Raw genomic sequence first — 17322 nt, forward strand, 5'->3', positions numbered from 1 at the left:
GAGAGGAGAGCTGTCGAGGCCAGGGATCGGTGGCTCGTGCCGCAGCTCTCCTGTGCTCGCGTGAAGCGAGCTTGAGCCGTTCTGCTCTTCTTCGGCTCTTCAGCACGTCCAGCTCCCCAGCCACACGCTGCTCCGCTGGGAGAGGAGGAGATGCCCACACGGCAACAGCCCGGAGGCTGACAGATGTCAGAGGGGACTTTTTGGATGGAGTGACTCTGGTTGTCTGGGCAAGCAGTCATCCAAGATCACTGCAAAGGCAATTAATTAAAAATACCCCCCCGGTGTCTCTTGCTAGCCAGTGGCATTAGCGCACGCGTTCTCTCCTGGGCGAAGGAGAAGCATTTGTGCTGGTGGGTTTCTGGTGGGAGATGGAAAGATCAGGGATTTAGTGGGCAGTTTTTCGGCTCTAACTCCATGCAGCTGGCTGGACTGATGAAACTCAAAGAAAATGAGTTCAGACACAGTCTGAGTGGGTCTGTAAAGAAGCTGTGTTGGAACAAATTTGCCTTTCCAAATAGTCTAACTTCATTTGGGAATGGAAACTGAAAAAGGAAACCCTGCTTGATGCGACGTATAATTGGTGTAGCAGAGCTCAAAGCCACAGGAGGAGAGAGTCAAATACCATGACTGCACTCAGAAGACAAGAAAATAATTGCAATCTGCAAAAACTTTTTTATAACCGTGTTTGTCAAGGAAAGGGCATATCAAACGTTATGCTTCCCAGCAGGCACTAATCACTGCCAGGGTGAGCCAGGAACGGGTTCTTGCACAAGTGACCCTCAAGCTCGTATCAGCAGTGCTTCACAGGCACCTTCCCTATCAGCAAAACTGATTTATCGGCGATGTCCTGCTGCGGGGTGGCCCACCCTCATCTCACCAGGTCCCCTGCGCAACCCCGAAAGGCACGAGCAGCGCAGAAAGCGGCTGTTGCTCGAGAGAACAGGAACAGCACGTGACAAACAGACGTACGCACACATACTCTCGTGGGAGTTTATACAAGATGGTAATAAAGCCACGAGCGCTCCTTCCTCGCCTCGCGTTCAGAGAGGAGCCACGCCAAGGAAGCGAGACTCTCCAACCATACTGATAATATCAGCAGTACAGGAAGGCAGCGTCAGCAACAGCCCTTCTCATACTGAGATCATTATTCCCCTGCCCCTACTCCAGGGAGGAACAATGCCATGAGTTGACATCATTTTCTATCTCCCTAGAAAAAGACCTTGGTTTCTGGGCTGATTAGCAACCCGTTACACACATGAGGAAAGGGCTTCCCAAGAAGAATCTTCCTCCCAGGGAAGTCATCACAGGACACACACCTACCTGTAGGGATTTATCATCTCTTCTGTAACAAAATTCAAGTAATTCCTGTAATTTAAAAAGAACAGCAGTTAATTCTGGCTAGTCCATGGAATAAACGTAGCCCTTCATGCTTACAAATATCTGCAGGGTGGGTGTCAGGAGGACGGGGCCAAGCTCTTTTCAGTGGTGCCCAGCTACTGGAGAGAGTCCAGCGGAGGGCTACAAGGATGAGGAGGGGACTGGAGCATCTCCCCTACGAGGAGAGGCTGAGGGAGCTGGGCTTGTTCAGCCTGAAGAAGGGAAGGCTGAGAGGGGACCTTAGAAATGCCTACAAATATCTGAAGGGTGGGTGTCAGGAGGATGGGGCAAGCTCTTTTCAGTGGTGCCCAGTGACAGGACAAGGGGCAATGGGCACAAACTGAGGCACAGGAAGTTCCGTCTGAACATGAGGAAGAACTTCCTCCCTCTGAGGGTGACGGAGCCCTGGCCCAGGCTGCCCAGGGAGGTTGTGGAGTCTCCTTCTCTGGAGATATTCCAGCCCCGCCTGGACAAGGCCCTCTGCAGCCTGCTCTGGGTGACCCTGCTTGGGCAGGGGGTTGGGCTGGGTGACCCACAGAGGGCCCTTCCAACCCCTACCATTCTGTTATTCACCTTACTCATCTGCAAGGGAATTTCAGGAGGGGCAGAGAGACCGAGACCTGCGGTAAAACTCAGGACGGCTGATGCCTCGTCCAAGACCTCCAGCACAAAACCTGCGAAGCTCAGGGCCTGGATGGTGCTGGGGGATGGAGCACACCGCGCTGCTGCCAGCTGCCATGCAACAGGAGGGCGACTGCAGGTGCAGAGCTGGACCCACGAGCACCAGGGCCACTCGCCAGGCGATGCGGATGGCTGCAACTGGGCTGTCTCACAGCAAACTGAGCAGGCTCCTTGTGCTTGCAAGCGCTCAAAGGGACTGATAAAGAAGCTCTCCAGGAGCTTCAGTGCGGTGCTCTACAGAATCTGTTGGCATGAACACGTCTCTCTCCTCTGCTAGCTAAACCCACCCTGCTGCTTTCCCTTAACGTCAGCTAGGAGCTGCACCAAGCAACCCATCATCTGCTGCCTCTTCTAAAGCCCATGACCACCACCACTTCTATGTCCTGTCTGGAAATGGGGCGTGAAGTATGACGATTAACATTGCTGGGCAAAGCCACAGCATCTCCCTCATTGCCCTGGTTAGAAGAAAGATGGAGAGTCCCAGACTACGCTCTTCCTGCAAACACAATGTGGGGACAAAGGAATGAACTGCAGTATTTCGCACCAGAAAGAGATACAGGGCTGCATCTTACCATCCTCCGTAGGCAAAGAGACCGCTGTACAAAGCTAACACGATGTTCCCCACGTCTGCTTTTGTGCCTTTGAAGGAGTGCTCAGGCGTCAGGTTCTTCACATCACCTGCAGGAAACGGAAACGAGAAAGGATCGATGCAGATGGACCCCGAGGGCCTCTGCGGGTGTCGACACAGAGAAACCTGGAGGCAAAAGCTGCTCTTAGGATACTTCATTATTGTGCTGATGCATTTTGGGTTCTGCTAGAGAGCACGTGCTCATACTTCTGTTGGGCTGACTCCTCCAGTGTTACGTTGCCTGACTGATCCGGAGCAACGCACCCAGTAATCAGCCCCAAATACACCGGTCTCAAGCAACTGGCCATTGCCGAGTCCTCAAAACTTTCTCACACTGCAACACGCTGCCACTGAGGTAATCTCCTAGAGAGCTTCTCCCTGCAAAAAGAAACATTCTGGGGACCTTCCTGCTGGAAGATGCTATGCAAACAGATATTGTGACATTGTCCTCTCAACTGAAAGCTGCTTGCATTCGATAAAAACCCAGGATTTCCTCCACTTCCACCAGCCACCCAGTAAAGCAGAAACCAAGGATTTCCTCTCGTCCCACCAGCCACCTGATAAAGCAGAGGGTTATGGCAATCCCTTTGATTGGGGGAAGTCAGGTTCTTTGGGGCTTGAATATCAGAAGTTAGCTTCTTTAGGACTTAAATATCAAAAGTTCCTGTTACGTATCTGCTTTTGAAATGAAAAGCCATAAATAGACGACTCAATTGTACTTTTGGTAAGAACTCTCCCCGAGCAGCCAAGGGTTTATTTGTTTTGCTTTAAAATGCTCTGCAGCTGTTTTGTTCCCTGCCTTTTGATGTGGAGCCTGGGTGCAGGGCTGGGATGGCGAAGCCACGCTCCCCTCCCCGGACCCAGCGCTCCCCTCGGTGAGGACGGGAGCGGGGAGCGAGGCAGGACTCGGCGGGCAGGTTTGCATCCAGGGAGCCCTGTCAAAGCCCATGTGATTCCTCTTAGGGCACAGATCTTTACTAATCACCCCAGCAACTGCATCACATGGCAGTCAGCAGGGCCTGGAGCTTAACCCTTCATCTCTTAGCACACGGTACCCAGGCCGTGCAGCTGGGGAAAGGAGGGGGATGCTCACACACCAGGCACTTCTCCTCTGGATGGCCTCTCTTCCCACCTCATGCTGGAAACTTTTGCTCCCCTATGCCACCAAAAGCCACTTTCGCAGAGCCTGGGTAGCAAATACGGATGTAGGGACCTTTTAACACCTCGCACTCATCTTTCTAGTGGTGGGAAACGGGGACACCTCCCGACAGCACTATCGGTCTGCTGGTGCATCTTCCACTCACGGGGCTTCGCAAGGGACCACTCCAAATCTGTGCCAGTGACATGGAGCTGCCCTGTGCACGTGGGAGAGCTACATCTTGCCTTTCCCCCTCTCTACCTGACCCTCCATCCCATCCTGGGCATTGCTCCCCTTCAAGACCCTTCTCCCTCCTGCTCCTGCTGAGTCCTAACCAGGGCAAAAAGTCCCTAACAAAATGCTCTCTGCTCACAGAGCTACCCAGCAAACCAGCACCCCTCTGCCTTCTTCCCTGCCCGGCTGCTATCCCATTTGCAAGGGGATGCTGCGGGTGTGAGCTGCGAAAGAGCCGGGACCACAGTAGTACCTCATGCGCTGGGCACTCAGGTCTGGGCAACACCAGTTTTCCAAGGCTCTGCTTGTCCAGATCCCACGGCAGACTGCAGTTCTCCACTGGTGTTGCCTTGTCCCTCTCTCCCAGCAGCATCTCGCACTAGGAAGGTCTCCTCTGAGTCAGCCCTGGGATATGCTGGTTGTATCTAAGAGCCCTTCAGCCAGTGAATCTCCTTAGCAAAACACACCAATCGTTTCTAAAAAGCGAGGTTAGAACGTGTACGTCAGAGCGTAACAGGAGGAAATGCAAAGAGACTGATCTAACGCTGCGAGTTTGGCCTTAATTCCTGGTTTATAGGTTCAGTCATATAATCTTAATTTAGCATTAATGCCCTGGCCTGATTGTGAATAAAAAGGCTGAGCAGGAGGTGGGCCGGCACGGTATCACGTTCTGCTGGATCCCTCGGGCTCAGCTTGCCTGAGTTTATTTTCTGCCCCTCGTGAATAATAATCAGTCTAGTTCTTTCCAGGTCTTTTGTTCTGGGAATAAGATACACTTTTTGTTAACAGTGACTGTAATTAGCTACCGGAACAGCACAAAGATGGACCAGTAGAGCAGGAGAGCTCTGCAGGCATTTCAAACACCCCCGGGACATCTCTTCTCCAAGGTCTGTTCGTGCTCTGCCAGCAGCCCAGCTCCCGCCGGGGCTGAGGGATCCCCACCCTCAGCACACCAGGAGGATGCTCTGCTCCGGGAGGAGCCAGGGCGCACGCAGCATCACGTCGCGGGCTCACGCCTCCATCTCTTGTCCACAACTGGATACCAGCTTCCACCGAAAGCCTCCTTCTGTTTGTCACAGGCAAAAAGCTCTCAGGCCAAATGTTCCTTTTTCGGAGGCATCTGCAGGTTTCGCTCCGTGCCCTCCCAAACCTCACAGAGAAACCGGGTGCTGGTGCTGCTGAGGCAGGGCTGAGCTGCCACCCTCACCCAGCCAGCCAGGAAAGGAGGAGAGCATCGGTGGTCCCCGGGCCGAAACCGCATGCCTGGATTCAGGATGTGCCACCCGCTTGGGAACTGCAGGCATCTTCAGCCTCTGGCCAAGGAAGGGTCCAAGCCCACCCCGGCGGCCTGCTGGGCTGCACAGATGCTTTGGCTGCGTGGCAGGACCGCGGGCGCTCCAGGACACCTGAGCAAAGAGGAGGGCAAGGCCACATGGGACCGCCACGGGAGCATCACTGAAGCCAAGGAATGAAACCGAAGCCTGGCATTTCCTTACACCGTGGGTGGGGGGATGGATGGGTGGGACGTAACTAATTACTCACACACCTCCTCCTTGCACCCACGGCAGCACACACCGAACCCGTCTCTCTGAAGCACCAAAACGCAGCTACTGGCCAAGGAGAGGCAAGTCGGCGTGGAGGCAGCCAGGAGAGGAGACTAGGTAGAAAGAAGGGGCTTTATCTTCCTCCTCAACACTCCAGGAGCTGACACCTCGCTGCCCTCTCCCTGCCTCACCTAGCAAGAGTTGTAGCTCTCCAGAAACTTCCAGCACATTGCTAAACTTCACGTCTCTATACTCCCACGGTAAAATGGATTTAGCAGCGTGTCAGAACACGATTAAGTAACCAGAGGAGCTGAGATCTATGTCTTTCCACTCCAAGGGAACAAGCCCACATTCTCAGGTGTCCACATGATGCCCCTTTGCCATGATGTTTGCTTCTTCCATGCTTTATAGCTTCCCAGTGCAAGAGAGAAGCCTGGGCTCCTTAACAAGCACACCCTGCAGATCGCATCCCAGCAGAGCAGCCGTCCTCCCCTGCCATCGCCACACCAAAGCTCTATCCCACCCTGCCAGAAAGGTAATAATTTGTGCCCACCAGCGCTGCCTTTACAGACATAACTGGCACCACATTATACGCCTTGGGGCAAAAAAGCCAAGCTCCAGCAGCCATGCTGGAAATGTATCCCACAGAATCACAGAATCACAGAATAGTAGGGGTTGGCAGGGACCTCTGTGGGTCACCCAGTCCAACCCCCCTGCCGAAGCAGGGTCACCTACATCAGGCTGCACAGGACCCTGTCCAGGCAGGTCTTGAATATCTCCAGAGAAGGAGACTCCACAACCTCCCTGGGCAGCCTGGGCCAGGGCTCCGTCACCCTCAGATGTCTTCCCACGTGGGCCAGGTTGTAAAATACAGCGGGTGAGCTCTGACTGTACCCGCCAATCCTTGGAAGAGAAAAGCATCAGGCAAAGGTACCTCTCCTCTGGCGCAGAGCACCCAGATGTGCGCTGAAGGCTGAGAAAGCGTCCAGAAAGCACCACTCGCTGCTCCTGCTCCGACACTTCTGCTTGCTGTAAGCCCCAGCTGGAGACTGGGGATACTGGGGAGCTGGTCCAGCAGGGTCATTCCTACCACCTTCCCCTAACACCAACGCTCATCAGGACCTGCTGTTCAAAATGGAACTCTTCATCTTTCAAGCCCGGACGTGCAACTCAAGCCTCTGACTCCGGAGGCTGGAACAGCAGACTTGGGATCAAACCAAGGGTTACAAATCCGCGCTGCCAGGCACGGCCTCGACCGCTCGCACGGAGCGAGAGGTCGGTACGCGAGCGCATCCCGGGCAAAGGCGCGCTCTGCCCACCCTCCCGGCTCCCCCGTCCTCCCCGGCCCCTGCGGCCGCTCTCCAGGCAATGCCCTGCCCATGCCCAGCACCCCGGCCATCTGAAACCTGGTTTGAACTGGCTGTTCAACGGCACTCTGCTCTACAATTAACCAAATTAAGGTAACAAGCTCTGACATAAACCCCATTTGCTGATCTTGCCAGCTGCCAAGACTCTGGTAATTGCGCCGGCAAGCAATCGGTCACCTGGGGCCCTTCTGCGGGAGGGACCTATTTCGGGTCCATGCACTGCGTGTTCAGACCCTTTCTTTGAAAATGTTCGTTTGCTCCCCAGTCATGTCCATTCTGGTTTTAACAGCACAGCAATCTTCTCTTGCAGAAAGCATTTAATGATAATTAAATATTTCTAACTTGCCTAAACAGCGAGGAGAGGGAACGCAGCCATCTAGAGAGCTCAGCAAGAGAAGGGGGGGCCCTCAGCGCCTCTCGCTCGTGGAGGAAACCGAGCCAGGGAGAAATGTGTTGTATACATGAAAAACCCCAGAGGAGAAGATCCACTCAGCTGTTGAGCCATTTCCTGAGAAAAGCAGCAAGAGCTCAGAAAAACAAGACGGCAAGAAACAGACAGGGGCCAGGGTTAGGAGAGCATCTCTTCGGCAGCTCGTGGCTCCCCAGGAAACGCACGCCCCGTCGCCACAGAAGCCGTTTGCTGCTCTCCGATCGCTGCCACTCTGCAGGCAGCTTTGCATTAAGCAGCTCTGAACCGTAGCTACTAAACTTGGGTCCCATAGCAAATGAGTTTCTGGGTCTGAAAGACACCACCAGAAGCCTTGGACCAGCAGAGAGGGCATCCAAGGAGGAGCTGGAGCTCCTGGGTTTCTCCCTGCTTCTCACCACCAGCTGCGGACAGGCTACGACACCTCCCCTGATTTCAACGATTTCCTTCTGTTTTACTGAAAAGTTGGTTTCTCCTCCCAGTGCTGGGAAGCTTTGTCAATATTATTCCGCCTCCAGGGTGAAGCCAAGAGTCTGGGCTCCTGGAGTCACTCCACCCCACACACTGCTCAAGCTTCACAACTCCTCCTTTTGCCACAGTCCACCAGAATCACAGAATCACAGAATAGTAGGGGTTGGAAGGGACCTCTGTGGGTCACCCAGTCCAACCCCCTGCCCAAGCAGGGTCACCCAGAGCAGGCTGCAGAGGACCTTGTCCAGGCGGGTCTTGAATATCTCCAGAGAAGGAGACTCCACAGCCTCCCTGGGCAGCCTGGGCCAGGGCTCCGTCACCCTCAGAGGGAAGAAGTTCTTCCTCATGTTCAGACGGAACTTCCTGTGCCTCAGTTTGTGCCCATTGCCCCTTGTCCTGTCACTGGGCACCACTGAAAAGAGCTTGGCCCCATCCTCCTGACACCCACCCTGCAGATATTTGTAAGCATTTATTAGGTCCCCTCGCAGCCTTCTCTTCTCCAGGCTGAACAAGCCCAGTTCCCTCAACAACAAGCCCAGTTCCCTCAACAAAAGCACCAGCACACTGCTTGGGCCAGAGAGCATTTTGTTACCTTTTCCCCCTCCTCTGCATCCTGCTGATACCACCAAAAAACCTTTCACCCTCCTCCTCCTAAGCAAACACCTCTCGATTTTCCCAACGTCAGTGTCTGCTGGGATAACATTTGCTGATGCGAAATAAAGCAGCAGACCCAGAGGTAGCGGCGCGAGCCCTGGAGTGACACACGGCACCCAAAACGCCGTGCCTCCTCCGGGAGCCGCAAAGCAGAGGCAGTGCAGAGACCCTGGGTGAGCAGTGAGCCTTCCATCTTTAGCACAGCATGGAAAGGCGTCTCCTAAATGCCCCCATGTCTGTCCCCGTCAGGGCAGATTAACAGCCAGGTGCAAACCCTCAACAAACCACCCAGTGGGGTTCCAGCCACCTCCATAAGCTTGTTTTTTCTTTTCATACCTACGTAACAGGTTCAGTCCACATCCGTAGAAACTTGTGATCGAGAATGACAAGAACGAGCCGCCGGGCCAGGCTCTCGAGGGGCTCACCAACATCTGTGCCAAGAACATCTGGGCAGGGCAGATCCTCCTGCCCGTCACCCACACCTCTAGCACCACAGGCAAGGCCACTCATTTCAGCCTGGCCGTCCAAGGCTGTGGGAAAGGATTGGTATAAAATGCAAGCAGGAGCACACCTCTACACCCAGACACAGAGCTGCCCACCGCACCGACACACCTCAGGCACGAACGACTGCTGCTGCTGCAAGCAAGGACTGCGGAGAGGCAGAGAGAAGAGATCCAGAGATGTGAAGAAGCAAATACCAAAGTATTAGCTGCTCTCTAAAGATGTCTGCATTGCTGGGATGGCTGCACTTGGGAAAATGAGAAGCCAACAGAGCCTCTCGCGTCGGCTGCCTTAAAACCCACTCAGCCCACAACAGCGGTGAGCAAGGTCCCCTGGGGCAAGTCCGAGATGTGCTCCTCAGGCTTGGGTGCAAGACACCCACCTCGATCACGCTTAGCATCTGGCAGTTCATTCAGGACACCAAGAGGGAGCAACACGCTACGATCCCCAACTCTGTGGATAAAGCAGCTTTTCAGATGTCAAGGCACATTTCCACCCTGCAGAGTTAATGTGGCTACGAGCCCCCGTACGCAGTGCTCAACGAAGGAGAGTTCACACCATCATCGAAGGCCACGCTGCCAGCGGTGCACACACAGCCAGGCAAACTCACAGTGATCGTAATCAGAAGCACAGGGCACTGACTGACTGCTTCTGTATTTTGTTTTTTCGGTTTTGTTGTTGTTGTTGTTGTTATTAAATGCATTGTATTTATTTTTGGACATGCAACTTTGCACTTGTAAAACGCAAAAGCCCCAGCAGGCTGAACTCTACCCTCCCATCTATAACTGCCAAAAATTTTCTGGGCAGAGCGAGCAAGAAAAAAATTGTCTGAGCAGAACCGAACTGCTGCTCGCTCCAGACCAGAGCAGGCAAGCTGCAGAGCGCGCTAACCTGCCGTGCCCACCTGGCCTCAGCATCTGCATCCACCTTTGGCTGGAAAAGAAATCAAAGATTAGAGAGCGAGAGGCCCATAAAACGTAATTGTGCTGTATCAGCCCTCCAGCGTTAAGACGCCTGATTAATCTCCAACATGCGGTTGATGTGATTTAGAGGGGCAGGATGCTGGCAGCTTTCCCAGCTTCCTTGTTCGTGCTCTCCTTTGGTACCGTCTTCCACTCTCCATGTGCTCTGTGAACCAGAGGGTGAGTAAGGAAAGCACAACGGCTTTCCTTCAAAGCTTACTGCTGCAAAATCATGTTATAGCGGCATTTCTGAATGCCAGCGTAACAAGAAACAGCACGGGCAGCTGCAGGGCACGCTTTTCTTGCAATCTTTTGTGCAAGAGCCTCAGCCCCAACTTGCAGGGACACACTGAAAAGCTCAAAGGACGTTTATTATCCATAGGCTTTGCCTCCTGTCTGCCAGAGAGGATCTACAGTGCCGGTTAGTCATGGGCTGGCTGGGTGAACACCCATCTGGTTTGGCTTCGGGCTCCAAACTCACCTCTGACACTGACACCTCCGCCATCAGCAGACTGTCGTGTCCTAGAGCCAGTCCCTTGGGCGAGCCGGTCCCTCCGGGCACAGACACCGGTGCGGGGGCTGCCCGGCTGCGTGTGGCAACGCAGTGTGTGTGAGGACACTGCCGCATCGACCCTCCGCTAGCGAAAAAGCAGGGCATGACTGATGTGGCAGGACATTAAAAAAAAAACAACCAACCAACCAAACTCCTAAACATCGACCTGCTGATCAGGTTCCCTCTCGGGTTCACCCTACGGACACGAGAGATGAGATCGAGTCAGAGGAACACTTGGGGCAGATCTCTTCAGCGATGCTAAGTGCCCATTCATCTCTGGATGGCCAAGCGTGATTAAATGTAGGCACAAACCCAAGAGAATTCAGACAGCGACCACTCTTCTTTTCTCTCAGTATCTGTGTGCTGTTGCGCTCCGAGACCCGAGGGAGCCTGAGATTTTAATTACCAGCCAGGACATCAAGTTTTGCTGCCATGCCGGCAGGAGCTATAAGGAAGAAATTCTTTACTCTGAGGGTGGTGAGGCACTGGAACAGGTTCTCCAGAGAAGTTGTGCATGTCCCCTCCTCCCTGGAAGTGCTCAAGGCCAGGCTGGATGGGGGCTCTGAGCAACCTGGGCTGGTGGAAGGGTCCCTGCCCATGGCAGGGGGGTGGGAATGAGATGATCTATAAGGTCCCTTCCAACCCAAACCATTCTGTGATTCTGTGACGTGCAGAGCAGCTCTGCCCGCCCCACGCAGGGCTCATCCGCTCAGCCCCCCGGCTCAGAATCACAGAATCACAGAATAGTAGGGGTTGGAAGGGACCTCTGTGGGTCATCTAGTCCAACCCTCCTGCCGAAGCAGGGTCACCTACAGCAAGCTGCACAGGACCTTGTCCAGGCGGGTCTTGAAGGAGACTCCACAGCCTCCCTGGGCAGCCTGGGCCAGGGCTCCGTCACCCTCAGAGGGAAGAAGTTCTTCCTCATGTTCAGCTGGAGCTTCCTCTGCTTCAGTTTGTGCCCATTGCCCCTTGTCCTGTCGCTGGGCACCACTGAAAAGAGCTTGGCCCCATCCTCCTGACACCCACCCTGCAGATATTTGTAAGCATGGCTCACACCAGATCTGGCTCAAGGGGCTTTCCCGGGACAGTCAGCTGGCGTTGCCACTGGCAGCAGAGAAGGAAAGCCGGGAAGAAAGGAAGAGCAAGTAAACTTTCCCTCCCTCAGGTCTTTCTTAATCACAGGATTTTTTAGAAAAAAAGGCAAAGAAAAAAAATTTGGACAGGGAACCAGCAAAATAACCCTCAGAGAGAAAGGCAGGGACCAAACGGTCATTTTCCAGCAGAAGACAGAGGGATTCAGTAAATGAAAGCAGCACCCAGCTGTGCATCCCCCCCAGCGCCACGACGCTGCCTCGCACCTGCACTACTGAGATCATGTTTTTGGGAGGCTTCACAGACACGCTAAGCACACAGTAATGACTGAAAGCTTGAATCTTCATTTTGGCACTTTCAGAAACCCTCCCCTGTCCAGCTCAGAATTTGCCAGCCACAACTACACCCCTAAATACATTTTTACAAAGAGCAAATGATCTCGGGGCGGGGGGTATCAGTGCTGGCTGGTATCATACACATCTATTTAAAAAAAGAAAAAGAAAAAAAAGATGAAAACCAAAACTCCCTGCCTAGTCTAAGCTTTCCATGGCAAACGTCTGGAGTTAAACCTGACTACTCTGTCCTTAATTCACCCCGTGCTTGTTCAGCAGACGCAGTTCTGCTGGTCTGTGACAAGCCCCGCGACGGGAGTCAGAGTAATGGTGCTGCCATCAAACAGGCACTCGAGGCACCGCACACCAGAAACTGAAGATCAGAAATCAAGCATTAAGAGGCAAAAGGGACAATAATTCAATAAAAGAAGTGTTAAATTCTATTTCCCTGAGTCCCAAATGCCCAATTCTCTTCTTGAAGCAGAACTGCTGGTGAGGAACGGCAGCGAGGGCTGGGGCCCAGCACCGCAGCGCTCCCCGAACCAACACGCGGCAGCCAGGAGCTGCCTGAGGGCAGAGAAACATTTCAGAAACCCCAGGACATCAACAACAGAAAAGAATATCTCAAAAATATGCCTGTGATATGTTTTTTTTAGATTTTTTTTTTTTACATCAAAACCTTTTCTGAATTTCCCTGCATGTAAGAAGCATGAGTGTGTCCTTACAGAGGAGCATTTTCTTTTTTTACCATTTCATGCCTAGGTTAGTTTTTAAGGCACTGTGAGGTGCAGGGCGATCGGGTCTGAAGAGCACAGCTGCAGACCTAACCACAGACCTCTGCGTCCCACCAGAGAACACCCCTTAAACCTGCACAGCCACTGCCCAAACCAGCTGCACGCCCCAGCCCCAGGCATCCCACTCACCTGGTCAAGAACACGGCCAAAAAAGAAAATACCCACGGGTGGCTGGACAGAAGGCAGTTTGTGAGAGCTGGTAATACAGTAGAACCAAAAATAAGCCTAGTTTTTATAACAGTGGAGTGAAAAAATCCTGATCCTGTCTATGCTATCAGGTATTTATACTACTGAAGTCCTACAGAGTGCTGGGCTGTACAGCTGGGGACCCATACGTAAGGTTTTACACACTAAGTCCAGGACACCAAACTTTTAAAGCACCACAACTCTAACCCCACAAAGGCTTTCAAAAGTCTAACTTTTGTATCAGTAAAATAATTGCATCTCAAGTGGGTCAGCTATGCTGAAACAACTTTCAAGCAGCTGAAAGGCCGTCTAAGTAGGAAACCAACTTCTGTCCCCCTTCTGAAGCTGCATGAAAGAAGTGATGCAAAGCAGCTGTCCACAGAAAGATCACAAGGAACCGCTATTTTCTGTGTGGTAATATTGCCACACACTTCTTTGTCTTGAGATGTTACTGCTTTTCTGAAAATAATGAAAACATCCAACGAAGGGATAAAGCGAAAACAAGCCAAAAGCTGAAGGCGGGAGGTCACTACAGAGAAAGGCTTCTGTGAAGTCTCAGAAGTTTCCACATCTGAGCAAGGAACAGTGGTATTGCTCCTGTCCTCTGTTTATGGACACTGTAAACATAAACCAGCAATGGGACAGCAACCACTGAAGCCAGCTAATCAGCACTGCTCAGGCCCTATCTGGAGCGGCACGGGAACACACAGCCCCACCATCGCTGAAATCGTAGCCCCAGACAAACCAACTTGGCACGTGTTTCACCCCAGTAACGGCTGCCGGCTCGGGGCTGAATTTACGGAGCTGGTAGTGGCAAGAGTGCTCTTTGTCCAAAGCGCGTTGGAACGGGTGTAAAAGAAAACAGGGGCACAGAGAGGAGCCCAAAGTGCGTACGGGACTCGGGACCACCCACCTCCTCAGAGGTTAAACAGGCTTTTAGAAAAAAAAGTTACCCCTTGCAAAGCCCCAGCACTTTCAAAGACTGGGTCCGTAGTATTTCACCTGGAGCAGATCCAGCAGCTCTGCGCTGTCCCAGCGCAGCCCCAGAGACCAGAGGCATGGCGGCTGGCAGGCACACAAGGGCTTGTCCCCCTGCTCCCAGGCAGCTTCGGCTCAAACCACTCCCAAGAGACATTTATTAACCTGTTCTTGTCAGCCTCCAGTGAGACAGCCTCCCTCGACAATCTGCTTGAGCTCTGCATTACGTTTAATAGTGTTTTTCTAATGGCTGGTTTAAGTTTCCCTTGCCTCACAGCTTGCACCCATCATTTATGTCCCAACGAAGACGGAGAACAGCACAGCGCTTTCCCATTTTCAGTATGCTTTAAGTGAGGCTAATATGCTTTACTTGAACTAAAAATAAGAAAGACGACCATCTCTTGCTGTATTTCTGTCACGTAAGCATCGAGGTACCTAGCATGATTTAAAGAAAAGTTGAGAAAGTTGCAAAACATATGTGGAAGCTACGGAAGGGCACATGAAAGGAGCGTGCGCGTTCTTGAGGACTTACCAGAGAGCTCGCAGCTTCCATAAGGAGATTAACAAAACCCATGCTAGACCACAGGCAGAATCCCAGGCAGCATGTTGTAAAATGGAAGCTCAGGCGAGCAGCAGCGTGCCGCTTAGGACAAGGTGTAAACGGGGGCCTTGTGAGGAGCATCCTCTGCAGACCCCAGGGGTCCTGCTCTGATCCCGTTTGCTTTACGTTGAGTGTTGTGTGCACAGGCAGGAAGGAAAGGTCTTTGCCTTCAGATGTTATCATCTAACTACTGCTTTTGATCCTGGTACCTTTCGCTCTGCCTGGAGTGGCCAGGTGGCTTGGCAGGAAGCTACGCGTCCGTGAAGTGAGCTGGACCGCAGCGTGCACACAAGTCACAGCTGTGCCTCTCCAGCCCTACCAAAAACTCGAAACTGGACTAGGCTTCACAGGAGGTAAAAAGCTTCCGAGACAGAAGGCTACAGGATGGGGCTTTTTTTGTACACAAGACTGAAATGTCTTATTGGTTACAGATAGAAGTCAATGGAAATATCGTGTATTTACACTGGAGGAACCAGGGCAGAAAGTGACACCGTCAACAAAAGGACAAAGGAACAGTACAGAGAGAGGGAAGGTGATTCTGAATAAGCAAATTAAGATTATTACCTGCAAGCAAAAAACAACTGTAAAGACCTTTTGTTGGTAAAATGTTAAAAAACTAAAATATTTATGTTCACTTATGCTTTTCCTTCTAAGAGAGAAAAAAAAAAAGCTCAGCAAGGCAGCCTGGGGAGTTAGGAGGAGGAAGGAGGTATATTTTGTGATAAGCCTCAAACAATGCTCCTGTTGAGCATAGGCACTGAGCTGGAAGAAAAGAAAACCTCTGATAAAGCAAGAAATTCTGCAAAGACAGCACTGGCTCCCATAGCTGAGACAGGAATTAAGCAGACCCATGGGCTCCCACAAACACACACACACACACACACACAGAGTACAGAGACAGGAGGAACCATCTATAGACTGGTATCCACATTTAACAAACAGGGCCTGTACTGTTCCCTAAGAGGAGCTGATTTTCACAAAACTCGCACAAAAAAAGCACACAGTAAAGCTTATCTGTGTGGGTTAGTTAATGAGATGGGTTTGGAACAAAAGATCTCCCTAGGTTGGAGAGGATTTTAAGAGCGCATGAAGGCTACAAGCAAAACCACCAGAAAATTTGCTTTATCTTGCCATTTTTATCTTCTTTTCTGGATGTGAGCTGGCAGACACGCGTGCTAGTGTCAGCTGAGAGCCCAAATATGACTGTTCATCGCGCAGTTTCCGCAGCCTTGCTTGACCCAGGCATCCCTGTGTGACCCCATGGACTCAATCAAGCTGTTCCGTACCAGAGAGCTGGAAGCAGGGAAATGTGCAGGGGTACTGGGGGCTGGTTTGCACGTGCAGATACCTCTCTACTAGCAAACAGCCACGACCAGCCACCAGTAACAGGAAAGACTTCTGAGAGCCACAGCACCATAATTTTTATTCCCTGTAGACAGTGACTGCATTAAGTGGGGAAGACCTTGGGTGTTCTATGCTGGGTTCCAGCAGCACGCAATCCAGCGAGGTAGGTATGACATCTCACAAATAAAATGCACAAAAGCACTCAGCCCTTTAAAAAAAAAACCTGGAAATACCAACTGAGAGAACCAAAGCGTTTGTAGAGCACCTCTGCTAGCTCTGAGCCGCTTGGGTGAGGACTCCCGGGCTTCGCCCCCCACTCCCAGACTCTGCTCTAACCGCGCACCAGCTTTACAAGCGAAAGGAAACATACTCACCCTTTGCGAGCTGCACGAAGCCAAGAATGATGATCAGAGCCAGCGCCAGGAGTTTTGCTGCAGCGAAGGCATCCTGAACACGCGTAGCAGCTTTCACGCTGTAACAGTTCACTGCTGTGAGGAGCACTACGGGAAACAGACAGGGAGAGGGACATCAGTTTCCAGCGAAACGCTTCAAACCTGAAACCAATTACGACAAATTGCCATTTGTTTTTTCCTAGGGCTTACACAAACACAGAGTCCCTTCCTAAAACAGAAACTTTTCAAGAGCAAGGCCACGCAGCCAGGCGCTTCTCTGTTCCGCCTTTCGTTTTGGCACCGGGTGGTTTGAAGAGGGCAAACGCTCCTCGGGACGAGGAACTGCCCCGCTGCACTGGAGAGAACGCTTCTGGGAGCAAAAAGTGGTTACTGCAACCGTCAGCATCAAAGCACTCAGCCGCACTCCCTGTTAAATCGATCCAACGTAACGCTGCGGTTGTGTGAAAACACCACAGAAATGTCAGGACAAGCTTCCAGAACTGATATATAATTCTTTGTAGAACAACAGCACCTGAAATGCTACCGAGGCCACACCGTGCTGCCCACTGCATAAACAGAAAGGAAATCCCCGTCCCGACCCACGCGGCAAGCTACGAGACGAACCGCGCCTGCAGGTCAGCGGCACGGCGGGGAAGAGCAGCCGGCTCTCGGGAATCCCGAGCAGCGGGCCAGGGATGGGGCCGCACGCCGCGGCGATGGGAGCCAGGGCTGCACGGAGCCGGCCAGCGCAACGGCTCAGGTTTGCTGTGGCCGCCCTCGGACTCCCCACGCAGCATTTCGCTTGCCCAGAAGCTCCCACCACCTCCAAGTTGCTCTGTGGTTAATATAGCTAATGAAGCCTAATTTCCGACCTTTTCTTGCCCTGTTCCCCCATCACCCTCCTCTGTACCGCGTGCTCCCGCTGCTATTCAGCGTAGCACTCCTGCCAGGCAAGGGACGGCGTGAACTAGGGCTTGTCTAACGCCACGAAGCTGCTGACTGTCCAGGGAGCATCCCCAACGCAGTGCTTACTGGCTGAGTTTCACCTGCTTCAGGGAAAGCAGCG

At 52.5% G+C, this 17322-nt stretch overlaps 1 protein-coding gene across 1 annotated transcript in view; it reads right to left on the bottom strand.

Moving 5' to 3' along the window:
- Nucleotides 1–17322, bottom strand: part of SLC7A5 (solute carrier family 7 member 5) — a 42409-nt gene that overhangs the window by 12216 nt on the left and 12871 nt on the right. Inside the window, exons 2-4 of the mRNA XM_009934490.2 lie at nt 16239–16364; nt 2631–2736; nt 1321–1365 (exon numbers count right to left, since the gene is read on the bottom strand). Coding sequence (XP_009932792.2) covers nt 1321–1365; nt 2631–2736; nt 16239–16364 — 277 coding nt within the window. The remainder of the gene's footprint in view (nt 1–1320; nt 1366–2630; nt 2737–16238; nt 16365–17322) is intronic.

The sequence above is a fragment of the Opisthocomus hoazin genome, chromosome 12 (genome assembly GCF_030867145.1).
Source record: "Opisthocomus hoazin isolate bOpiHoa1 chromosome 12, bOpiHoa1.hap1, whole genome shotgun sequence".
Classification (NCBI taxonomy): Eukaryota; Metazoa; Chordata; class Aves; order Opisthocomiformes; family Opisthocomidae; genus Opisthocomus; species Opisthocomus hoazin.